Raw genomic sequence first — 26,668 nt, 5'->3', positions numbered from 1 at the left:
CCGTGCTTCCGTTCCGCACCATTCCGCTTCTCCGGATTTGTGGACCCATTCAAGCGAACTTTGCATTGCTATTTTAAAATGGAATTTGGTGGCTCAAAATTGACAAAGTAGGCAACGCAAGTGGGCAGGGCAAACAATACCGTAGTACAGCACAAAAAACTGCCCCAGCAAAACCAAATACAACAGCGCAGAACAAAATACAGGTGTTTGTCCTCAAGATCCTCATTTATGAAAATGGTCTGATAGTAAGACTGTTGTCCATAACAACCAATCAGAGCTCACCTTTCATTTCTCAATCTACTCTGGAAAAATGAAAGTTGATCTCTGATTGGTTGTTATGGCCAACAACCAATAAAGCAGGCCCTGTTTGGTGCGCACAACTGGCTAACTGTTCAAAGCCAACCGATCTGAATACACAGTTCCCAAGGCTTTCCCATTATACTGATGCTGAAATCTAAAGGAACCATGCATTACTATCTTTATGTTAGCTCACAAGACTGGATTCTAAAAGTTGCTGAGAAATATCAGACAGACGTCCAAGCTTGTTATATCCAGACTGCAACTACAGATAGGAGTTTTCATATATTTAGTGCTTGGAAAACAGATTCTTTACAGCTATAAATCTATAGATTTCTTTTTGAAGAAAATAATCAATTTTTTGGCCCTGAAAATAGAACAAATGTTATCCTAAATACGGAGGAAGGAACGCTCATAAAATATTTCCCTGTACATCCATCTGCCAAAGAGAACCTTCTCCGCAGCAGGGAGACGAAATATTAGGCCCTTGTCCAATAAATTTCCATTCCGCTTTGTGAATTTCCAGTGTCTTCTCCTCCGAGCATTTGTAAACCAAACGTACAAGCAGCATTGAGTTACACAGCACAACCTGAGTGACATCTAATGAGGAAGAATATAGCAATTTATGTTTCGAGGGGCTCAGTGGTTAGGACTGCAGAACTAGGGTCTTCATCAGCATGAAGTCTGCATGATTTTCTCCCAGACTCCATAAATTCCGATAATGAGCGCCATTGGGGGCAAGGATTAATGTTGGCGATATATAAGCAACAATGGGGCTCACAATCTAAGTTCCCTATCAGTATGTCTTTGGAGTGTGGAGAGGAAACCGGAGTACCCAGAGGAAAACCATGCAAACACAGGGAAACATAAAAACTTCATGCAGATGTTGTCCTTGGTCGGATTTGAACCTAGGACCCCAGTGCTGCAAGGCAGTATTAAGCACTGAGCCACCATGCTGCTGGTTGCATGGTCTCCTTTCTGATGGTGGTTGGGGTTGCCTTGGTGTTGGTGGTGCATGGTGGGGTGCAAGGCAGGGATTCTTGACAAATGTAATAGAGAGCTGGTTTCAATGATGAGGCAAAGTGCAAATACAAGTAATTTTAGAAATAGGCACGATACTTAAACTTTGCTTTCACAGTTCCTGAAGTTGCATATATATGCAGGCGCTCCCTGAGTCACTTTTCCTAAATATCTGTGCTTTTTCTATAATCTAGCCAAGCGGTACAATTCTCTCCCTTTCTCTCAAAATATGTGGCACTACAATTCCCAGCTGGAGTGTGTAGTCTTTAAACAGTCTGCCTCCTGGGTATGGCTGGGAGCCAGGAGCTTCTAACCCAACCAACTGCTGTGAAGCCTTAGACGTGCATGTTCTTCTCAGTCTTGTATCCAGCAAACTCCTTGTAATGGCGGCTCTATCATTCAGAATAAATAGTCTGGGGAAGATTTATTAAAACTGATGTGAACTAAAGGAGCTTTGAAAAATGAAAGGTGGAATCTAATTGAAAGCAAGATCAAAAAGATGCATCGCACTCACCATATATGGTGAGTGCGATGCATCTTTTTGATTTTGCTTTCAATTGTATCCTGCTCAATCTTAGCACCCCATTTTCTTATATGGTCGGAGGAGGCCAGGACTGTGTTCCCTCATACCTCAGGTGGAAGGACGGTGCCCTCAATATCTCTCGCTATATATTTCATGGAATATAATTGGTTGCCCTGTTGTCCTTTAACACCCCCCCCCCCCCCCTGTTCTTCCTCAGAGGCTGGTGTTTGGCACTGTCTCTACCTACTGCTGGTTGCTCTTTGATGCTTGACGCTGCATCTACTCTCTCAATCTACAAAGTAACAGAGTAACTACTACAACAACATCCTCTCCTTAGGGCAGAGTGGAGCAGCCCTGCCTAGCAACTGTTAATGTGGGCCACTAGTTCACATCATATTTAGCTTTCTGGAAGAAAAACATGTAAAAACTGAAAGCAAATGAATTATAACCCCATTGGAGTGCCTACTGGGTCACTGCATCAGAACTTAAATATTGATGACCTGTCCTCAGGATAGGTAATCAGTATATGATTGGTGGCGGTCCACCTCCTAGTTCTTTCAGACACAGCGCTATCCATTGTATAGAGGCTGTGACTGGTATTGCAGCTCAGTTCCATTCACTTGAGCTGTGACCAATGGAGAAGAACAGGCAGGAGAGTAGCACTTCCACCACTCAGATATTGATGACCTATCCTCAGACTAGGTATATTTAAGTCTTTGACAACCCCTTTAAGCCTTCATTATCTTATATAAATTAAATATGGCCCTGTAATTGAAAAAACACCCAGTGTCCGCAGTAAAGATTTGCTCATCTCTAATGGAAAACTAAAGCTGTGGTTTATTGTGTAAAAATGCTGATTCCATTTTTCGGTTATTTGTACATCTGAACGTATTTTGCCTGCTTAGCACGCGTTTAGGACCTTGAAGCTACTCCAGGAAAATCAACCAGATCCTAGACTCAATGTCCATGTATTTTGACCGGAAAACTTTATACACAAGGGAGGGTCATTTATCAAACCGGTGTAAAGTAGAACTGGCTTAGTTGCTGATAGCAACCAAACAGATTCCTCCTTTCATTTTGGACAGCTCCTTTGGAAAATAAAAGGAGGAATCTGATTGGTTGCTATCATCAACTAAGCCAGTTCTACTTTACACAAGTCTGATAAATGACCCCCAAGATGTTTTTTTTGTTTTGTTTTGTTTTGTTTTTTTGTGCCTAAGTGGTCTGATAGAGTTTGTGCCCACTCAAAGTATTTTGGAAATGCTCTACACCACAAAGTTGAGGGCACAGTTTGGAGTGTCTGCTGAGGAGCACCAAGCATAGTTTGAAAAGTTTCTTGCGACTCCAACATTTTAACTCAATGTTTAATCATAAAATTTAAAGTGTAACTGTCATTCTTTTTTATTTTTTCAATGTATAGGAGTAGTCATACTGACCATTTTTGTAGTATACTTTAATCACTGAAATTGTACATTTCTATTAGAAAATAGCACTAAAATGGCCCATTTTGAGCCTTAGCAACGCTCCTCTGTCTTCTATTTACATAACAGTCAGTGTTGAGCAAGTCTCCACAGTTATGTAAACAGAAGACAGAGGAGCGTTGCTAAGACTAAAAATGGGCCACTTTAGAGCTATTTTTGTAATAGAAATGTACGATTCCAGTAATTAAAGTGTATTACAAAAATGGTCAGTATCACTACTCCTACACATTACAAAAAATAAAAAAAAGAATGACAGTTACACATCTACTATTATTTGTCGCAAATTTATGTTTTTGTATAGTTGATATCACTGGTTTAATCTATAGGTACATGCTAACCACATTATATTAAAAGTATAGGGATTATCGATTAAATAATCATAAAAAAATAGCTCACCACATAGTGTATCGTAGCGGTTTCTGGCAGAGCACATTCCAGGATTCCTGGTCCTGACCTAGACGCTCCACAGTATATGAGAAAAAGACTAGCAGAATGGAATCCAACAGAATAAAGATTCCACATATTATTCGTCCATATAAAAGGCAATAAAAGGTCTCTGCACAGACGTATGTGTTTTGCACTTGTGTTCAGTCCTCACACATGGCCACAATGTATGTATGGCGCTGTGGGTAAGCAATGAAGGAAATGTGTAGCATTTTATTTTTTGTATTCAATAAAGATGATTTTTTTAAAGTTCAATTCGGCTGATTCACCAAATTTTAAAAAAAATCTAGCTTTGTGACAAATTACTTCGTCACGAAGCGCATTTTTTTGTAAGTAGTGGGTACAATGATAGGGAGCTGCGATAGAGCCACCCCCCGTCATTGTACCCCTCAGATGCCGCGTTCAACAGTGTGAAATTAAAAAAAAAAATTTAAGAAAATTAAACTTACCGCATAGGTTTGCTCGCGACGGGCCGGCCACCGCCATCTTGCTTGAAGATCTGGCGTGAAATCTCGCGTGGCACGAGATTATGTCATCACGCTGGCCTACGTGGTGACGTCATACGGCTGGCGGCCCATCACGAGTAAATAGTGGCGATAAGAATGAATTTTTTTGTTTTTTATACCATTTCAGGTTAAATCAATTTGTTTACATGAAGCACTAGGAAAATCGAATCGAATTTATCCTGACATTCGGATCGAATTCCACTTCGTGGGATTCGATTCGCTCATCTCTAGTATTCAATCTGTACAGAAACATATTTTTATATATTTATGTTTTTCAGGGCAAACTTGATGCTTTATGGCTTCTTCTGAGAAAAGGATACAGTCGGGTGTCAGTGATGAGACCACAGCCTGGAGATAAGGTAAATGTTGCTGTTATATGTATATTACATTCAGGAATTTTACAAGATACAGTAGGTGCGCCAGTAACTAATGAAAAGTGTACTAAAAAGTTACATACACCTTCGGGGGCATTTTTTTTTAATAATTGCATTTTACTCATTTTGGGCTAAAAAAAATTTTTTGTCCGTTTTGCAGACAAGAATAGGCTTTTCTACAATGGGCCACAAATTGCGGAAAGCACACGGGCAGCTTCCGTTTTTTGCGGATCCGTGGTTTACAGTCGTGTGCATGAGGCCTTATGTGTATAATCACTGGATGACATTGTGAGCAAGACTGTGTAAAAATATTGCTGATTCCCATTGTCTTTTGCCAACAACTTCACATAACACTGCACATGAAGGAATGCTGTAAATATTCACTAAATATATTTTAAAACATAAATGTATCCTTCTTGGATGATTATATTATTGTGCTTCTTAGAGTCATTGCATCACCTGCTTACCTGTGTGACTGAATACACTATGGCAGACATGCTCAACCTGCGGCTCTCCAGCTGTTGTAAAACTACAACTCCCACAATGCCCTGCTGTAGACTGATAGCTGTAGGCTGTTCGGGCATGCTGGGAGTTGTAGTTTTGCAACAGCTGGAGGGCCGCAGGTTGAGCATGCCTGCACTATGGGATCCAAGGGTGCTAGAGCCCCAATGGTGGTACGTCTGTTATTGTGTAGTGCCTTGGAGCAAGAGTACGTTAGAGTAAGGATGCTTCTGGACATTTTCCTCTATTGCTGCTATGTAAAGCCTTCAACTCCCTCCTCTATTTCACTTTGAATGGTTAACTTGCACTATGATTAATGCTATTGTGTGCACTTGTACTGTTTTATATTAAACTGCATTTTATGTTTCTTATAATATAACCTGTTCATTTGCACTGTCAGTGCCTTATATCTGCATTGCACTGTGGAAAGAGTTAACGCACAGCCAGCTAACACTGAGAGACTTTGGGACTTTCTATCTATGCACTGAGGAGTTAGAAATCTTCCACAGTTACTACCCCATATGTATAGGTTTTCTATATCTAAATAGTGTAAAAATTAATTTAAACTTTTATCAAAAATTTACATCACCATATTCTGACCCCCATGTCTACTGAGCTGTTTAGTGGCTAATTTTTTGTGGGACAATCTGTATTTTTTATTGATGCCATTTTGGAGAAGCAATGAAAAAATGGCAAATCGGCCATTTTGACTCTTTTTTTCCGTTATGCCATTCGCCGTATTGGAATTTTTTCTATTTTAACAGTATGGGCCTTTTCAGTCGCGGTGATACCCATGATGTTTATATTTATTGTTATTTAGGTATTTATTTTTTGTACGGCGGAAAGGGGGGTGATTTAAACTTTTATATTTTTTTATTTTTTATATTTTTTTTAACATTTAAAAAAAAAATGATAATTTTGAGGCTCATATATGAGCCTATAAATAATGATTTTTTATTTTTCCTTTTGTTCTATCAGGGATTTTTAAAATGCGATTTAAACTGAATATTGCTAATTTCTTATCCTGGCCTGCCATCTGGTGGCCAAAATAGGAATTGTTGCATAAACACTTTCAGCCTCGTCAGCAAGGCTGAAAGTGTTCAGTGCAACTACTGATGCCCCAATTGGCCGCACAGGCTTTTTGCACATTTAGATGCCGTGATCTCACTTGATCACGGCATCTAAAGCATTTAATTACCGTGATTGGAATTATTGACGATCACTTTAATTAGCCACAGGTCTCTGATGTTTGAAACAGCAGAGATCTGCCGGCCATGGCGCCCGCTGCACATGCCAGTGAACACCATATTTACACATCGCTCCAGCACCGTACATGTACGGGTTAATCATTCCTATAGACTTGTATTGATATTCTATAGAAGCCTTTGAGAGGCTTAAATTGTAACATTTTTTTCTATTTAGTCTGTGCTTCTCCACTCAAACCCTCCCAGTACAAGGTTCCCCTTCAGGCCCCATTAACAAGAATATGGACCTTCGGAGATCTAGCCGCAACCCAGCAAATATGCCGAGAATTGTCCATAAGAAAACCATTGCACAGAGTGCAACTAGCCTAAGTGGAACAGTCAGAACCCCTAGTTGTCTGCAGATGGGTCCAATATTTAGTAGGAGAGACGCTGCTAATCTGCAGATAGCGTTCAGTAGGAGAGACTCTTCCAGACTGCATGAGTGACCAGAAGAAGACACTGAGATAGAGATACTGAGCTACAGACCCTGAGTCAATAACCCTGTGACCAGGGAGCCAGCCAGACAACTAAACCACAGACAATTGGCCAGCAGCTCTTTGGCCATGATACCAGCCATTTGAGATAGAGAGGGACAGCTAGCTCAGGCCTTTCCTCAGCATGAAACATTCTTCTGCCATGGTGGAGATTTGAGAAGCCATTTCAGTGGCGACACCTAGACTGTGTGCGGGGACACTGCAATTCTACACTGCATCCTTACTTTTATTTGTAACTGTAAATATTATAGGATATTGTTTCTACATGGAAAAATGACAACAAATTAACAGATCTAAATCAATCCAAGTAAAACTAAAGTACATCTAAGTAAGTGTTGTTATCTGCAATGAAGTAATGAAATGGGGTTACGAAACTCTTGGCAATGATCAAGGGTCTAAATTGTTTCTCTTTTGTTTGTGGCTTATAAAGGAATCTAAACATTAGGTCATGGTTAAATTTTTGTGGTAGAAAGACTACATTTAACTCTGAACTATTTCAGCATCAGAGTCCTGGAACAGATCAAGTAGCTGGAAGAATTGGAATGCTTTCTTTGGATAGATAAGCTATAAATTGAGAATTTAAAACTATATAAGATATACAGTACACACATATGTCCTAAAGAAAAACATTTTGTGGTGATGTTTTTTGTGTTTTTTTGTGCTGTTTTACATTCATGGGCTTTAACTTACACTAATGTTATTCCATTCTAAAAAAAATAAAAATAAAAATTGGGTGCACAACTTGTAGATGTGTTGTCTGAATCTTGGGGATTGTGAATGTAGGCCACAAGCATTTCATCTCATTTGCCCACAGAGGGTTTTTCTTTCTATGTGTTTGTTTTTCACTCCCTGCCTTTCCAGGGCCATAACTTTTTTATTTTTCTGTTCACATAGCTGTATGAAGGCTTGTTTTTTGTGGGACAAGTTGCACTTTCTAATGACAGTATTTAATATTACTTACCATGTAATGGAGAGCTGGAAAAAAGTCCAAATGGGGTGGAATTGGAAAAAAATATATACAATTTTGTTTTTACAGCATTCCCTATGCAGTAAAATTAACCTGTCACCTTCATTCTCCGGGTCAGTACAATTACAGCGATACCAAATTTATATAGTTTTTCTTGAGCTTTAGTGCGGGAAAAAAACTTGAAAAAAGTATATTTCTTTTTTATCTTCATATTCTGACCCCTATAACTTTTTTGTAATTAAGTGTACGGAGCTGAGTAACAGCTCAATTTTTGCAGGTCAATCTGTACTTCATATTGTACAATTTTGGGGTGTGTATGACTTTTTGGTCACTTTTTTTCTAAAAAATTTTGTGGGGAGGTGAAGCGACCAGAAAATGGCAAATTGACCATTTTGATTTGTTTTCTGTTTACCATATCAAATTTTAAAAAAAAATGTATGTGGCTTGAGCTCAGCCTTGGTGCACTTTGCATATGGATTGAAAGTACTGTTTCTCCAGAATAAAGCAAAGGATCAATACATTCAACTAAACTAGCCTTACAAGGCATTATGCCTGGGTTAGCAGTGAATATCATAGTGAAAGATTCCCTTAACTGCATGCTGGACGTCTGTAATCATCACGCAGTTGGAACCAGAGCATTTTGAACAGAACTGTATGTAGGAGGATCATAGCTTAGATAAGTAAACACATGGCAAACACAAGGTTGTTAACAAGCAACCTGTGTAAAAACACACTGCTCCATGAGATTTGTTATGCCTTTTAAAATAAATTAAAAAAATTCCATAATGTGGATAGGTGCCTGTCAATGTTTATACATACATTCTGAACAAGCATCCAAAAATTATCCCGTTTTGTGGGAGCAGCAGCAGTACACCTCACAGACAAGGCAGGAGATGAGTAAGGGTAATAGTAGTGGCAGCAATGCAGTATGCATGATGAGCAATACAGGTAATGTGCAGCAGTGTAGAGGTAATAGTAGTGGCAGCAGTGCAGTATAGAATATGATTGGCAATGCAGCAGATATGTGGCTTTGTAGGGGTAGTAGCAATGGCAGGAATAGCCATGGCAGCAGCATAAGTACAGTTTGAAACCTGATGGACAAGGCAGGAGACATGTGGATGTGTAGGGGTAGTAGCAGTGACAGTAACAGCCATTACAGGAGATGTGCAGTTGTGTAGGGGTAGTAGTAAAGGTAGTAGGCAGAGTAACAGTTGTGGCGGCAGCAGCATGGAACCTAACAGGAGATGTGCAGTTGTATAGGGGTAGTAGTAAAGGTAGTAGGCAGAGTAACAGTTGTGGTGGCAGCAGTACAGTATGGAACATGATGGACAGGCAGACAGCGGATGCCACTAAATAGCCACTGTCAGCAATGCCACAATTTTGTCTGCTTGAGTATGACAACACCACCTGCCACACTGAATACCCTCTCTAACAGAACACTGGAGGCTGAAGAAGTTTATCAATAGCAAACTACTCTATCTAGTTCATCAAACTGAATTGGCTGCTGCTGTAGTTCTACTTGTCATAGCAAAGATGGCGGAAGGTTGGTAATGCAACAAGGGACAGAGAGGGACCTCCTGGTCAAACATGTGGGTGGCAGGCTTGTTCTGGACGAAAGCTGCGGCAAGCTGTGTACAGAGAATATTCTGGTAATACAACAATTTTGCCCCCCTTACAGCATCAAGACAACCAGGGCCGGTACAAGGCAGGGGCCGAAGGAGCGGGTGCCCTGGGCGCTACCATTTGCGGACAGGAGGGGGGCGCAGGTGAAGTGCCAGCAGCAGTGGCGTCGCCAGGGGGGGGCCAGAGGGGGCCACGGCCCCCCCTACATCATGCTGTGCCCCCCCCATGTGCCCCCCCAACTAAAATGACCCCCCCCCCCCCCCCAAGTGAGCAGCCGCCGCTGGGCACAGGGAGATGAGCGCTTCCATTGCGCTCATCTCCATTGTAAACTGTCTGTGCCAGCGGAGGTGCAGGGGAGGGAGAGGCGTGTCCCTTCCCTTTCCTCTGATAGGCTGCAGGCAGGCACCGAAGTGGAGGAGAGGCCCCGCCCCCTAATTACTCCTGTTTACCTTTCTAAAGCTAAAGGACCTTTGATGATGTCATCACATGTCCTGTAAGGGAACTGCACAGTGTAAAGTGTAGTTCCCAGGTTAGAACAGTGCATCTGCCAGGACCTGTGATGACATCATCTTCAACATCACAGGTCCTGCAGAATCTAGCAAAGGAACTGCACCAAAAATGGTGTAGTTCCTAGGTTTCAAAGGTACATCTGCCAGGACCTGTGATGACATCATCACAGGTCCTTCAACCCCTAACAGCAAGTATTTGAAGTTCACAATCAGCTCTGTATTGATCCATACAGACTGGAATGGAGAGGTAAGAGGAGGTCCTCTACTTTTCATCATTTACCCCCCCCCCCCCTCCATGCCCTGTTTTTACTCATTGCTCACTCATGTATACTACTTCAGACAGTTACCACTACCTCATGTACCTCACAGTGACTATAATGCATAACTGACCACATATTTCTATAAACACTGCATCTACAGTATTATACCTTCTATGTGTCACATCAATACACTGCTCTGTATATATATATATATATATATATATATATACACACACATACATGCACACACACTGCATATATTACACAGTATTATACATGCAATATGTACAGATATATAGTATATACCGCAGTGCACTGATATGTGAGGTATGAGGTATAATAGATGCTGTGTGTACAGATATCAGTACACTTCTGTATATACTATATATGTGAGGTACGAGGTATAATAGATGCAGTGTGTACAGATATATAGTATATACAGCAGTGTACTGATATGTGAGGTACGAGGTGTCAATACACTGCTGTATTTACTATATACCTGTACACACTGCATCTATTATACCTCGTACCTCACATATTACACTACTGTATATACTGTATACACTGCATATATTATACCCCGTACCTCACATATCAGTACACTGCTGTATATACTATATACCTGTACACACTGCATCTATTATACCCTGTACCTCACATATCAGAACACTAGGGAATATACTATATACCTGTACACACTGCATCTATTATACCGCGTACCTCACATAACTGTACACTGCTGTATATAATATACATCTGCATCTATTATACCTCTTTTGTGTGCCAGGGCTGTTTTGTAATCCCATTCCGGCCCTGATGGCATAAATTATAAAACGCAGCAGCAAGAATAGTTCATGGAACAAAGGGAGGGGCTATAAAAGGGGAATGGGGGCCCAATTTAGATTCCTGCTATGGGGCCCAGTGATTTTTATGTACGCCCCTGGCTGCAGGCACTAGGCCGGCAGCCTATCAGAGGCCGGCGCAATGACGTCATCGTGCGGCCTGAGCCTTACATTACAGCGTGGGACACAGGAAGAGGCTGCATCGCATCGCTGACACTTAGGTAAGTATAAGTGTTTTTTTTTTGTTTTTTTTTACAATAGTGTTACTGGCACATTGGGGGGGCTTATTACAAAACTGGCACATGATGATGGGGGGGACTTTATACTGGCACATGATGATGGGGGGGAACTTTATAGTGTCTGTGACTTTCAAAGTCCCACAGTCCTTTGTTCTATTGCTTTAAGTATATTCTTGTTTTGAAACAACATTGATTCTTTCTTAAAAACAGGGGGGGGGGGGGGGGGGCGCAGTTTGCCATCTTCGCCCTGGGCACCAAATGGCCTTGTCCCAGCCCTGAAGACAACAATCTAGTAGTGTTAACCTTTTGTGATACTAATGGTACACTTGTCAGCATGATCATTTGCTCTAAATATCAGGGGTATGATATTGTTGATGCTGTTGTCCCTACCATAAAATTGGTGGCCTCTAGGGTCTAAGTACTTGAAATGTCTTCCTGATGAGCAGCCACACTGTCTGAGCTGAAGAAAACACATGCTCCCTGCTGTGGTGGTGTCGTGCATCAGCATCTCTTATTTCCTCCAAATGCAGCGCAACTATGAAAAAAAAATGTGCACTTAGACAGAGTCCAACAAATTAATAAACGGCATTCTGGAGACAAATTAACACATGGGACCACATTCCCGCTTCCAACACCTGAGCTTGACCTAGGTCTGACTTTTTAGCCTGCACTAACAGACCCAATGTCAGGTTAAGGGTACTTTCACACTAGCGGCAGGACGGATCCGACAAGCTGTTCACCCTGTCGGATCCGTCCTACCGCTATTTCGCCATGCCGCCGGACCGCCCCCATTGACTATAATGGGGACGGGGCGGAGCTCCAGCGCAGCACGGCAGTTCGCGGTGAGAGGATGGAATAACATCATGTAGTGCTTTTAGTCCGGCCCGTCCCCATTATAGTCATAGGGGACAGTGCGGCAGTCTGGCGGCATGGCGAAATAGCGTCAGGACGGATCCGACAGGGTGAACAGCCTGTCGGATCCGTCCTGCCGCTAGTGTGAAAATAGCCCAAGTACACTAGGCTATGCTAAATAATATTTTTTTATTAAAATTACGGTTGTTTTAAAAGAAAGCATAATTGGATACAGTCTTTGGCCAAACTATATGTGGTCAGTAATACTCGAAAATATGCTTCTTCGTACACTTATAAACAGAAGAAAAATTGCAAAAGGTTTTTTAGTAATAAATACAGGCCCAATTAAACCTCCCCTGCTCTGAACACACTGTACACTGGATACTAGATTATGCACTTATAAATGGTTGAAAAATTGCAACAGTTTTCTTTTCGGTCCCCTGGCTGAGAAGCCACTATATACTGGTGCTGAGGCACTAAAATGTGTTAAATTGCACACTTATGAATGGTTAAAAAAAGGGTTTTTTTTGTTGTAAGAAATAAACATTCCATGCTATGAACATTGGTATTGACACAGTAAAATAAGATTATTTGTGCACGTATAAACATATGAGAAATTGCAGCTGTTTTTAGAACAAAATAATTTTTTATTAGAATTTTCAAAGAAATTTCAATATAACATATCGAAAATTTAATTTTTCACATGTAATATTACTTCATATCACATGAGGTGGGAACACATAATCTACATTTCAAATATAATTGATTATGCATGGATCAGAATAAATTGCTGTAAAATAAAATAAACATATACACAAAAGTTCAGCTGTTTTTAGAAAGGTGCAGTTGTGTAGCTAATGCAGAGAAATATATGCTGTTGATGATGCTGGGGATATGTCTATGAAACACTCATGGACTGTAGAAGCTTTATAACATTGTCACGGCTGAGGATGGGGGAAATCCTCAGCCGTGTGGAGCCCGGTGATGTTACGGCTGCTTGGCCATGAAGACAGGATTAGGGAGCAGGTCACCTCCTAAACGCATCCCTAACCTGACCCTGGCTCCTAGCTACATGAGCCAACCTTGATGGTAGGAGGGCCCATGCTCCGGAACCTAAAAGTCCCTGCTAGCCCTCAAGATGACCCTCACCTAGGAGCTGAGTAAGACAAGCCCACTCCTCCTAGACACGGAGGAGCAGGAGTCTCAACGGCCAAGCTGCAGGAAAAGGGGAGACATAAACAGCTCTATGGATATGGCAGGTGAACAAAGAGTTCCACCTACCTGCCACAGCCTTGCTGACTGGATCCCTGTGTTAGCAGGGTGCAGATCACAAACGCATCCCCACACAGGGACCCAGATCCATAGCTGCACAAAATCACATATAAAACATCACACGGACATCACACATAACTAGAAATAACTTAAAGCGACATTATGGTTATGACATTAAGGTTTTGACATAAAGGTTTATGACCACAGGGGTGGCTCTTACTGGCAGGTAATAAATACATGAGGCTGCTCTCAGCTAAGCATGGCTGAAGCAACCTGAAGGCCTGCAAAAGCAGTGAGGCTTTATAGGCCAAGAAGCCACACCCCACAGTCGGACACACCCAGTGATCACACACACTAGGAAGGGGATTAACCCTTCCAACACCAGGGAAGGGAAAACACCACTTAAAGGGAACGTGCACACAATAACATAAAACACAGTGCACACATCCACACATCACACACAAAACCGCATGCGCAGCGTAGCGAGCTGCATGGCACAGCTCAGCCTGCTACGCTGCCACATACATACTGTTGCCAGCGGCAACCACAGGTGAGGCCAATACCACAGCCCTCACCTGTGATTGAACACCAATGAAAACCGCTGACAACCGCATGCGGTTCAGGAGTCACGGTCATAGCCATGGCCGTGACAAACATGTTTTAGGGTACTTTCACACTTGCCTGATCAGTCAGAAAAATGCATTGCAATACCGGATCTGTTTTTCTGGTGTCATCAGGCAAAACGGATCCGGTATTTATTTTTTTCTCATTTTTAAAGGTCTGCGCATGCGCAGACCGGAAGCACGGTTCCAGCATTCCGGTATTTTTAATGCCGGATCCGGCACTAATAGATTACTATGGAAAAAAATGCCGGATCCGGCATTCAGGCAAATCTTCAGTTTTTTTCGCCAGAGATAAACCGTAGCATGCTACGGTTTTCTCTTTTGCCTGATCAGTCAAAATGACTGAACTGAAGACATCCTGATGCAAACTGAACGGATTACTCTCCATTCAGAATGCATGGGGATATATCTGATCAGTTCTTTTCCGGTATTGAGCCCCTAGGACGGAACTCTATGCCGGAAAAGAAAAACGCTAATGTGAAAGTAGCCTTAGATGGCTGGATTGTGTCCTTAATTGGTGTCTGTTAGAGACATGGCAGACGAATCTTATCACATCAGTGGCTGAGCTCAAATAGCGTCTATGCATCACAGCTAGAACAGAACCTGATAGACTAGCCAATATCCTTCCTCCTGATTATCTGGCAGGCTTCCTGCAAAGCATTGTGGGCAAGTCTGTTGGCTGAGGCCCTGTTTCCCTCCCTAGTGTACTGAATTTTAACCCCTTAAGGACACTGCCATATTTCACCTTAAGGACCAGGCCATTTTTTGCAAATCTGACCAGTGTCACTTTATGTGGTGATAACTTTAAAAAGCTTTTACTTATCCAGGCCATTCTGAGATTGTTTTTTCGTCACATATTGTACTTCATGACACTGGTACAATGGAGTAAAAAAAAAAAAAATTTATTTATAAAAAAAATACCAAATTTACCAAAATTATGGAAAAATTTGCAAATTTCCAACTTTAAATTTCTCTACTTCAATAATACATAGTAATACCTCCAAAAATAGTTATTACTTTACATTCCCTATATGTCTACTTCATGTTTGGATCATTTGGGGTATGCCATTCTATTTTTGGGGACGTTACAAGGCTTAGAAGTTTAGAAGAAAATTTAGAAAACTTTCCGAAATTTTCAAAAACCCATTTTTTTAAGGACCAGTTCAGGTTTGAAGTCACTTTGTGAGGCTTACATAATAGAAACCACCCAAAATAGAACCACCCATTATAGAAAATACACCCCTCAAGGTATTAAAAACTAATTTTACAAACGTTGTTAACCCTTTAGGTGCTCCACAAGAGTTATTGGCAAATGGAGATGAAATTTCAGAATGTAATTTTTTTGCCAAATTTTCCATTTTAACCAATTTTTTCCACTAACAAAGCAAGGGTTAACACCAAACAAGACTATATCTTTACTGCCCTGACTGCCGTTTACAGAAACACCCCATATGTGGTCGTACACTACTGTAGAGGGAAAGGAGAGCCGTGTGGTTTTTGGAAGGCTGATTTTTATGGACCGGTTTATTTACACCGTGTCCTGTTTCAAGCACCCCTGGAGTAGAAACTCCCTAAAAGTGACCCCATCTAAGAAACTACACCCCTCAAGTTATTCAAAACTGATCTTACAAGCTATGTTAACCTTTAGGTGCTCCACAAGAATTATTGGCAAATGGAGATGAAATTTCAGAATTTACTTACACCGTGTCCTGTTTCAAGCCCCCCTGATGCACCCCTGGAGTAGAAACTCCCTAAAAGTGACCCCATTTTGGAAACTACGGGATAAAGTGGCGGTTTTGTTGGGACTATTTTTAGGGTACATATGATTTTTGGTTGCTCTATATTACATTTTTGTGAGGTAAGGTTACCAAAAATTTAAATTCTGAAATTTCATCTCCATTTGCCATTAACAGTTGAGGAACACCTAAACGGTTAATAAAGTTTGTAAAATCAGTTTTGAATACCTTGAGGGGTGTAGTTTCTTAGATGGGGTCACTTTTAGGGAGTTTCTACTCTAGGGGTGCATCAGGGGGGCTTTAAAAGGGACATGGTGTCAATAAAAAAGGCCATCAAAATCGACCTTCCAGAAACCATGACGGTCCTTTACTTTTGCACCCTGCCTTTTAGTGATACAGCAGTTTACGACCACAAATGTGGCGTTTCTGTAAACTGCAGTATCAGGGTAATAAATATTACGTTTTGTTTGGTTGTTAATGCTTGCTTTGTTACCGGAAAAAACTGATTGAAATGGAAAAGTGACAAAAATGTTTTGGCACCGTTTCAAAAAAATTTTTTTGGACCGTGTTAATCTGGGGGGTTAGGTCATGGGGTATTTTTATAGAGGAGATTATTACCGACGCGGCGATACCTAATAAGTCGACTTTTGTACAATTATTTAGGTTTTAGACTATATTATCCTTTTTGATACAAAAAAAATGTTTTTTGTGTCTCTAAATTCCGAGTCACTTTTTTTTTTTTTTTTAGCCGATTGTATTAGGAAGGGGCTCATTTTTTGCGGGATGAGGGGACGGTTTTAATGGCACTATTTTGGGGGCTATATGACTTTTTGATCGCTTGCTATTAAACTTTTTGTTATGCAAAATTTCTTTTTTTGCACCTTTTATTTTTTTTCTTGGACCGTGTTAATCTGGGGGGTTAGGTCATGGGGTATTTTTATAGAGGAGATTATTACCAATGCGGCGATACCTAATTTGTCTACTTTTTTTATTATTTTAGTTTTACAAACTTCTTGAACACTTTTTTTTGGTGTCTCAAGTCTGAGAACCATAGTTTTTATCGATTGTCAGTGGCTAAATGGAAAAGGAGATTATAAATGTAGTACTCCATGGAAGTGTGGTACTCCCTGAAGCAACCGTCAATGCAGAGGCCCGGATGATCGGGGCACGTGTCACACTGAGTGGTGGTGTCCTTCCGTATCCCCCTCCTGTGACACACTCTGCACTTTTTTTGGGACCGTCCAGGGGACCACACCTGGAAAGTGTTGGCAAGGGACGATCCGGGCGCCTCCAATTCCCGAGGTACTTCGGCCTGCTCTTTCCCGGTCAGAAAAGATCAGGGCTTTGAGGACTGCCTCATAGAACTGCAGGAATTTCCCTGTGTTGCCAGCGCACTGGAACAGTACAAAAGAGTTGTACATGGCAACCTGCACCAAGTAGACCGCAACTTTTTTGTACCATGTCCGCGTTTTGCGCATGGCGTTATATGGCTTGAGGACTTGATCAGAGAGATCAACTCCTCCCATATACCAATTGTAGTCGACGATACAATCGGGCTTGAGGACCGTTGCCGCGGTACCTCGCACAGGGACAGGGGTGATGCTGTTACCGTGAATTGTGGACAGTACAAGGACATCCCTCTTGTCCTTATATCTGACCAGCAGCAGGTTTCCACTGGTAAGGGCATGGGTCTCACCCCTGGGGATAGGTACCTGGAGGGGGTGGGTAGGAAGGCCGCGTTGATTTTTCCACACGGTCCCAAAAGCGGACGTGGATCTGGTGGCGAGGGACCTGAACAAGCGGATACTAGTATAAAAGTTATCCACATAAAGGTGGTAACCCTTATCTAGCAGTGGGTGCAAATGGTCCCACACAAGTTTCCCGCTAACACCCAGAGTGGGGGGACATTCTGGGGGTCCAATACGGGAATCTCGCCCCTCGTACACACGAAACTTGTAAGTGTACCCTGAGGTACTCTCACAAAGTTTGTACAGCTTCACGCCATACCTCGCCCGCTTTGAGGGAACATACTGCCGGAAAATGAGTCTCCCCTTGAAAGCAATGAGAGACTCATCAACCGCGACCTCCCTTCCAGGTACGTAGGGCTCCAAAAATTTGGCCCCGAAGTGATTGATGACCGGCCTGATTTTGTACAGGCGGTCATAGGCAGGATCACCTCGGGGGGGACATGCTGCATTATCTGCATAATGCAGGCATTTCCGGATAGCCAAAAAGGAGCCCGGGTTTTGAGCGACGAACTGTTGAGCATACAGGTTCGTCACCTCCACCATTAGATTTTCCAGTTGGTCACTGAAAAAATTACAAAAAAAGTTGTATTCAGTGAAGCCCACTGTGTAAATCTGGATTCCTGGTTGTCCAACAAAATCAGGAATCGCGGGCTCAAAATTCTCTGGGGTGCACCAGCCAAGTTCACCTGCAGGGACTCAGGTGAACTGACATGGTGGGCCAGAAAACTAGTACGAGCCCCAGATCTGCTCGTACTAGGGTGGGCCACAGGGTCCCTAGCATGGGGGTCCCCTCGATCCGCCTGGTGGCATCTCCGCCGCCTTGGGGCTCATCATCGCTTGATGATGAGGAGGACGCGGATGACAAAAGGAACGTGGGGTCATCCTCGTCCTCACTGGGGCTCTCGGACTCGGAGGCAAGGAGTGCGTAGGCCTCCTCCTCCGGCGGGCCATAGGGGAGTGTGTGTCTGCGTGTGTGTGTGCGTGCGTGTAAATCTTTATTAGGTGTGGTTGTGTGTGGGGGCACCGGTGTTCCTAAACCTAACAGGGAAAACTAACAACAACAAAAAAAGAGCCCAAAAAATTGTGAAAAAGAAAAAAAAAATTCTAACTCGCTGATCAGCCGTCCGAAGCTAAACAGCGGTGGGGTGGGTGATGCACTAACAGTGGCCGGAAGCTAAAGAGTGCCAGCAAAAAAAGCTGTGCTGTGGACCCCAGACACCCTAAGAGGATGATGCAACACTAAAAAACTCAACTTTCCCTAAAGTCTCCCTGCCTGAACTAAACCTTTCCCTACCCTGTCCCTAACCTACCTTTTAGTGCCAGATCGCACTGTGGAGGATCAAAAGAGGGGGTGCTGGGCACAGATCAGGGGTGCAGGATCTGGAGATCGGGCAGCAGGCTGCTCTCTCTGCTCTCTCCAACGGCCGAATGGAGGAGGAGAGGAGAGCACGGGGGAGTTAGCCCCTGCCCGTGCAGCCAATCAGAAGAGATCCTGTGAGGTGATGTCACCATCACCTCACAGGATCTAAGGATGGTGATTGATGGTGTATTATCACACCACCGATCACCATCCTATTCCGGGTTATCGGGTCACCAGAGACCCAAATAACCCGGAAACGCAGCAAACCGCAGGTCTGAATTGACCTGCGGTTTGCTGCGATCGCCGATGCGGGGGGGTCACAGGACCCCCCTAGGCATTGTGCCAGAGTGCCTGCCGAATGATTTCGGCATGCACTCTGTTCCGATGACCGCCCGCCGGGCGGTACAGGTACGCCCTGTGTCCTTAAGTACCGGAACATCAGGGCGTACCTGTACGCCCTGTGTCCTTAAGGGGTTAAAAGTAAAATGGTGGGCACCATTTTGTGCTTCTAATCCAAAGCAAATCGCCAAAATTTCTGATTCATTTGGAAGAAGAATTTTTGTGAAATTCCTTTAGAATTGATTTGCTCCCCTCTAATTCTATGGTGTTACATATCAGAACATAATAAAAAGCATCTGGTCTTTTTACATATCAGAACATAATAAAAAAAACATCTGGTCTTGAAAGAGTCTTAAAATTAGGTAATTACATACTCAGATAAACAACATACAACAGATTCCATAATTTCATTATTTATTCTACAAGAAAGCCAACATGGAAAAGCCATGTGTGAACAGCTAAGTACACCCCATGAATTAATAGCTTGTGGAACCTTTTGCAGGAATAACTTGAAGTAATTGTTTTCTGTATTACTTTATCAGTCTCTTATAGAATTCTAGAGGAATTTTGGCCCACCTTCTTTACAACATTGCTTCACTTCATTGAGGCTAGTGGGCATTTATTTTTTGCACAGCTTTCTTAAGATCCTGCCACAGCATTTTAATTGGGTTGAAGTCTGGACTTTGACCAGGCCACAGCAACACCTTGATTATTTTCTTTTTCAGCTATTCTGGCTGAATTTGCTGGTGTGGTTGGCATTGTTGTCCTGTCACATGACCTACTTTTAGCCAAGCTTTAGCTGTTGGATAGATGACCTCACATTTAACTCTAAAATAATTTGGTATAAAAAGGAATTCATGGTCAACTCAATGACTACAAGGTACCCAGGTCCTGTGTCTGCAAAACAAGCCCAAATCATCAACCCTCCACCACCCTGCTTAACAGTTGGTATGTGGCACTGTGCATTATGATCAAACATCTCTACTTTGGTCTCATCTGTCCCAATTACATCATTCTAGAAGTTTTCTGGTTTGTTCAGATGCAACTTTGCAAACGTTGGCCATGCTGCCATTTGCTTTTTATAAAAAAGAAGCTTCTCCAGGCAATCCTTCCAAAAAAGCCATACTTGCTCAGTTTTTTTCTAATTGTACTGCCTGAGGCCCATAGAGTCTTCTTCCACTTCTCAGAAGATTGTCAGTTGTCCACTTGTGAATAATTTTCTTACTATAGAATGATGGGCATCCAATTGTTTGGAAATGGCCATATATCCCTTCCCAGATTGATGGGCAGCAAACATTGCTTCTCTAAGATCATTGCTGATGTCTTGCGGTGTTAACACACACTTCTGCTTTTTAGAGGTGGGCACACTTGCTGATGATCAATTAATCAATGGCATTGGATTAGCAGCACTTGGTTGCTACTTACCCTCTTAATTCCTATGTAAGCAGTTAGGGTGTACTTAATTTTTCACATACAGCTTCCGTATTTTGGCCTAGTTTTTTTTAGAAAATAATGACACAGTGTAACATTTTTTAGAGAGGGCCTGACACCACAAAATGCAATGCAATCTGAAAGCACTATGTTAGAGAGAATGAGAAGCTGGGCAGATTACATAGTTACATATAGTTATATAGTTAATACGGTTGAAAAAAGAAATAAGCCAACAAGTTCAACCAAGATTAGTTTTGTGGGAAAACATTAAGTAAAACCTGTAATTTATAGTGATGAGCGGCAGGGGCAAAATTCGAATTTGCAATATTTCGCAAATATTTGAGTGAATATTCGCAGTATATTTGAGAATTTGTGATCTCCAGTCATTATTTTCTTGATTGCGAAAATTCCCATTACGAAAATTCGCAACACTACTCCTAAAATCAAAGATATTGCAGCCTTCTTATTGGCCGAAAAGCTAGAAGCAGGGAGGGATCATGTGTACTGTTTAAAAAAAAAAATCTCGAATATTCTAAATTACGAATATATAGCACTATATTCTAAATATTCGCGAATTCTCGAAGGGCAAATATTTGCGATAAAAATTTGCAATTCGAATATTCGTGATCAACACTAGTAATTTATACATTTATTTTTCTGCTTTTTCCACCTCCTGTGAACAGCATTGTTACACAGGGGAGGTGTTATCAGTGACTGATAGCATTGTGTGTATAAGTGTGCATACAGAGATAGCCGTCAGTCACTGATAACACATCCTCCCTGTACCGATTGCTGTTCACAGGAAGTGGAAAAAGCAAAGATATATATGTATAAATTACAGCTTTTACTGAATCTTTCTCACAAAACTATATATCAATCTTCTCAGCTTCTCCTGCTCTATAACATGGTGCTTTCAGATTGCATTGCATTTTGTGGTGACAGACATTCTAAGGAACAGAGTTTTTTCTTATTATATCTTGCTATGTAATAAGAGTGCCATAGAGATAATCCCCCCATAGTAATAGTGCTCCCCAGGTCCCACCACCACCACCATCTTAATTATCAGAGTGCCCTCATTATTAATAGTGCCCCCTACAGTGGACCAAATAGTGCTAATTCTACCCAAGAGTTCCCCCATTAGTATCATTAGCAATGATCAGCATCCCAGCACCACATACAGTTAATACCCATGGATGGAGAAAGCAGCCCTCCAGAGAATCCACCCAAGGATATTTGCAAGCTTTTTCAGGGAGTCTAGGGAGTCACCTTTTTCCGGGAGCCTCTCAGACATTTTTGGAGAGTTGGCAAGTATGGACAATGTGCTATAGTATGCTGCTTCAGTTTGTTTTTGCTTATCAAAAGAATTACAATAGGAAGCCATGCTGCTCACGTTTCATTCATAAATGCTTTGGAGACTCAATTAGAGGACGAAATAGCCCAGCATGCTATAATGGAGCAAAACAAAAGAAAAAAAATGTGAACCCAGCCTACACGATAAACGATTAGTCCTTACAAATGCAGAAAAATATTTTCTTTTTAGATATTTTTTTATGTGTCTTACTGTCTGGAGCCATCTATAACTCAAAACATAAGGTATTGCAAAATGTTTTTGTTCCGTAAAGTGGAATGACAAAACAACATGTGGCCTTTGTACCAGACATAGCACGCCATACTACATGATTGTAGGAATGTTTGTGAATGATGTCCACTTCTGCTCCAGATGACCTCCTTCTTTCTACATCTGTCAATCAAGTGACATCAGCTCCTGTCTCTGTGACTAAGAAGTTGATTCTCCTAATAGACTGCAGCGCTTATAGACAATAATTCACATAAGGACATAGGAGACAACAGGGCAAGGGGGCGGGCCTCACCCTGGAAACCAGAAGCAATAATAGGAGATATCCCAATCCTAGTAATGTTCTTTGAACCATGTATTTTACAGACAATGTACACTTTAGTGAGTTTGTCTGTGCAGGATGAAATGTGGGAAACTACAGTGTGCCTCTATAACTGGTGGGTGGAAGGGGCAGAGACAGCCCAGTGGGGGTTCAGTGTTTTTGGTAAACAAGCCACTATGGTCCTAAGTTCTAGAGGCAGTATGGAGTCTACTAATCTGCATTCTAGCTGGACCCCTACATCTGGCAGGGTGTTGCCTACTGTGAAGCAGTGCAAATATCACACCATGCTAGGGATTGGCCCATGACCAACATTTATAAGCTATTCAAAGGATAAGCGATAAATGTGTGATCTCTGGGATATCAAACACTGGGACCCCTAGCATTCATTAGAACAGGGGTCCCTTTGTGAATGGAGTGGTGGTGTACACACATAGCCACCCCACTGTTCATTACTAAGGGACTAACAGAGATAGCCAAACACTGTACTCAGCAGTCCTACAGACAGTGAATAGTGTACAGTCGTGGCCAAAAGTTTTGAGAATGACACAAATATTAGTTTTCACAAAGTTTGCTGCTAAACTGCTTATAGATCTTTGTTTCAGTTGTTTCTGTGATGTAGTGAAATATAATTACACGCACTTCATACGTTTCAAAGGCTTTTATCGACAATTACATGACATTTATGCAAAGAGTCAGTATTTGCAGTGTTGGCCCTTCTTTTTCAGGACCTCTGCAATTCGACTGGGCATGTTCTCAATCAACTTCTGGGCCAATTCCTGACTAATAGCAACCCATTCTTTCATAATCACTTCTTGGAGTTTGTCAGAATTAGTGGGTTTTTGTTTGTCCACCTGCCTCTTGAGGATTGACCACAAGTTCTCAATAGGATTAAGATCTGGGGAGTTTCCAGGCCATGGACCCAAAATGTCAACGTTTTGGTCCCCGAGCCACTTAGTTATCACTTTTGCCTTATGGCACGGTGCTCCATCGTGCTGGAAAATGCATTGTTCTTCACCAAACTGTTGTTGGATTGTTGGAAGAAGTTGCTGTTGGAGGGTGTTTTGGTACCATTCTTTATTCATGGCTTTTGGGCAAAATTGTGAGTGAGCCCACTCCCTTGGATGAGAAGCAACCCCACACATGAATGGTCTCAGGATGCTTTACTGTTGGCATGACACAGGACTGATGGTAGCGCTCACCTTTTCTTCTCCGGACAAGCCTTTTTCCAGATGCCCCAAACAATCGGAAAGAGGCTTCATCGGAGAATATGACTTTGCCCCAGTCCTCAGCAGTCCATTCACCAAACTTTCTGCAGAAGATCAATCTGTCCCTGATGTTTTTTTTTTGAGAGAAGTGGCTTCTTTGCTGCCCTTCTTGACACCAGGCCATCTTCCAAAAGTCTTCGCCTTACTGTGCGTGCAGATGCGCTCACACCTGCCTGCTGCCATTCCTGAGCAAGCTCTGCACTGGTGGCACTCCGATCCCGCAGCTGAATCCTCTTTAGGAGACGATCCTGGCGCTTGCTGGACTTTCTTGGACGCCCTGAAGCCTTCTTAACAAGAATTGAACCTGTTTCCTTGAAGTTCTTGATGATCCTATAAATTGTTGATTGAGGTGCAATCTTAGTAGCCACAATATCCTTGCCTGTGAAGCCATTTTTATGCAACGCAATGATGGCTGCACGCGTTTCTTTGCAGGTCACCATGGTTAACAATAGGAGAACAATGATTTCAAGCATCACCCTCCTTTTAACATGTCAAGTCTGCCATTTTAACCCAATCAGCCTGACATAATGATCTCCAGCCTTGTGCTCGTCAACATTCTCACCTGAGTTAACAAGACGATTACTGAAATGATCTCAGCAGGTCCTTTAATGACAGCAATGAAATGCAGTGGAAAGGTTTTTTCATGGCAAAGAAGGACTATGCAATTCATCTGATCACTCTTCATAACATTCTGGAGTATATGCAAATTGCTATTATAAAAACTTAAGCAGCAACTTCTCCAATTTCCAATATTTATCTAATTCTCAAAACTTTTGGCCACGACTGTAGTTGTCACTCATGCACATTAGCTCTCCATTCTCACAGAGGACTCAGGGACCCCTGTCCTTATGATCAGTGGGGATCCTAACAGTTCAGTCCCCCAGGGAACATAAATGTATCAGCGATCCTGGGTATAGGTGATAAATGTTGTTTGCAGGCCAACCCCTTTAAGGCCTGACAATGGTTTTTGCATCATTTTGGATAATACAAGACCAAATGGTACAAAAGGAGCCAAGACTATGGTGACTCAGTTCGATGTTATGTTGTAGCTCCCCAAGACCCATTCACGTTCTAGAGATCCACTTGGACAGTGCCATCATAGGTAAATAAAATGCCCAAGAGATGGCTACCAGATGTTGACGCTGGACAGCTGTTTTTGGGTCTAACACATTGCAAAACTGAGCCTTCTCCAGTCGGTACTATATAGAAGAACTAGTTGAAATACTGCAGTATGTTTGTTAGTGCATGCAGAATATTTGTTTTGTTTGCTTCTACTAAAGACAGAATCCGATCCTCAGATTATTTCCAAATAACTGCCTAACATTAATGGAAACTATAGTGACCTTCGGACAGAAAATGCTTTTTAAGACTCATGTTGCCCTCTGTTGGCAAGATATATTAAATACAATTAAAACAAAAGTTTGTCCTGTTATTTTGCTGCCTGCAGCAAGGAGGAGAAGTAGGTTGTTATAGGTCATTATCGGTCCCAGCTGCTTCCAATAACATCTGAGCGCAGGTCACATGGGGATTCCTGCGGTTTTCTCACATGTTCGGAAGTTCAACATTCTCCATATTTATACAATGATTTAACTACAGAAGGTAGGAAACTGGGATGAGCGCTATCTTCAAAGGCTACTTATCAAACAGATAGGAAATCAGCTACAATTCGTTGCATGAAATAAAAGTTAACCCCATTCTTCCTGATAAGTACAACAAGCCATGTTTAGAAAGCATGGCCCATATTTGTTGCTGGTCTATATATACAGTAATATATTCCCTCAAAAAATACTATGAGCATCAAAATTTTGGTGCTAAAGGTGGTCCTCCAAAGCTATTCCACTTTGCTGATGCTTCCATAGTATTTTAAACAGTTTGTATCCATTATAATGGAATTGGCGCTGCCCTTGGCTTGCCAGTTCCAGCTTAGGTTGGATTCAGTTCCAGGTTGGCCCAGAAACTCTTACATATACCTCTAGACTGTTCCAGATTTGGAGGTCAATCTCTGCTATAGTTTCAACTCCAGAGTTAGCAGTGAAGGAATTAATTTTTAAGAAAACGTATTATCTCTGATTAATTAAAGTTAATTTACTATAAATATTAATATAAAATGTTACTCTTAATTTCAAGATTTCAAGCTAGCTGAAACCATAGAAGCTACAGAAGCCAAGATCTGGATCCAAATACTACACCTTTGATCCTTTTTTATTCCAGCTTTTCTCCCATTTTATTATGCAACCTCTGGAATACCATAGTAAAAGATTATGTATTCTGTACTTTTGAAACATACAAAAGAAAAAAGTCTGGCACCGTGTTAGCCAGTAAAAAACTGTGTTATTGCTCTCATTAAGAGAAACAAAATAAGAGTCTTGCAGGTCTGATACCATGTAATGGCCAACAAAAATAGAAGCAATGATGTTACAAAGCAAGCTATCGAGACAACTTAAAGTATAACTGTCGTATTTTTTTTTTTTTTGGAGTATTGGATTGTGGTGATTAATATCACCTTGGTAGCCCTATTTCAACTTTTCACTGTGTATTCAATTACCCCTTAATTGCAGATTTTTGTTCCCTGTACTGCCTACTTTTACCTGTGCTTAAAATAGGGTTGCTAGGCATGGTCCGTCTATCTGTTGAAGGACGGAGCACGCAGCGTGCAGGGTCACATTACTGACAGCCAGGGACTGTAAGTAAATGATTAAAGCCCGGTCCTCCCCAGCAGATGATAACAGTGTCTGGGCTGTGTGCACTTCTCCCTGTCCCTGCGCTTGGCAGACGCTCCCTCACTCAGCAGAGCTGGAGAATGCAGAGTTGGAGCAGCGC

The 26,668-nt window shown here is 41.9% G+C and overlaps 1 protein-coding gene across 2 annotated transcripts in view; it reads left to right on the top strand.

Annotated features, from left to right (window-relative positions):
- ANTXR1 (ANTXR cell adhesion molecule 1) overlaps nt 1-26,668 on the top strand; it is a 220,520-nt gene that overhangs the window by 186,241 nt on the left and 7,611 nt on the right. For both annotated transcript variants that reach the window (XM_040414454.1, XM_040414453.1), the window contains one exon: nt 4,550-4,630. In XM_040414454.1, the coding sequence (XP_040270388.1) occupies nt 4,550-4,630 (81 nt within the window). The remainder of the gene's footprint in view (nt 1-4,549; nt 4,631-26,668) is intronic.

The sequence above is a fragment of the Bufo bufo genome, chromosome 1 (genome assembly GCF_905171765.1).
Source record: "Bufo bufo chromosome 1, aBufBuf1.1, whole genome shotgun sequence".
NCBI classification, from domain to species: domain Eukaryota; kingdom Metazoa; phylum Chordata; class Amphibia; order Anura; family Bufonidae; genus Bufo; species Bufo bufo.
This window is presented reverse-complemented; position numbering and strand designations above follow the sequence as displayed.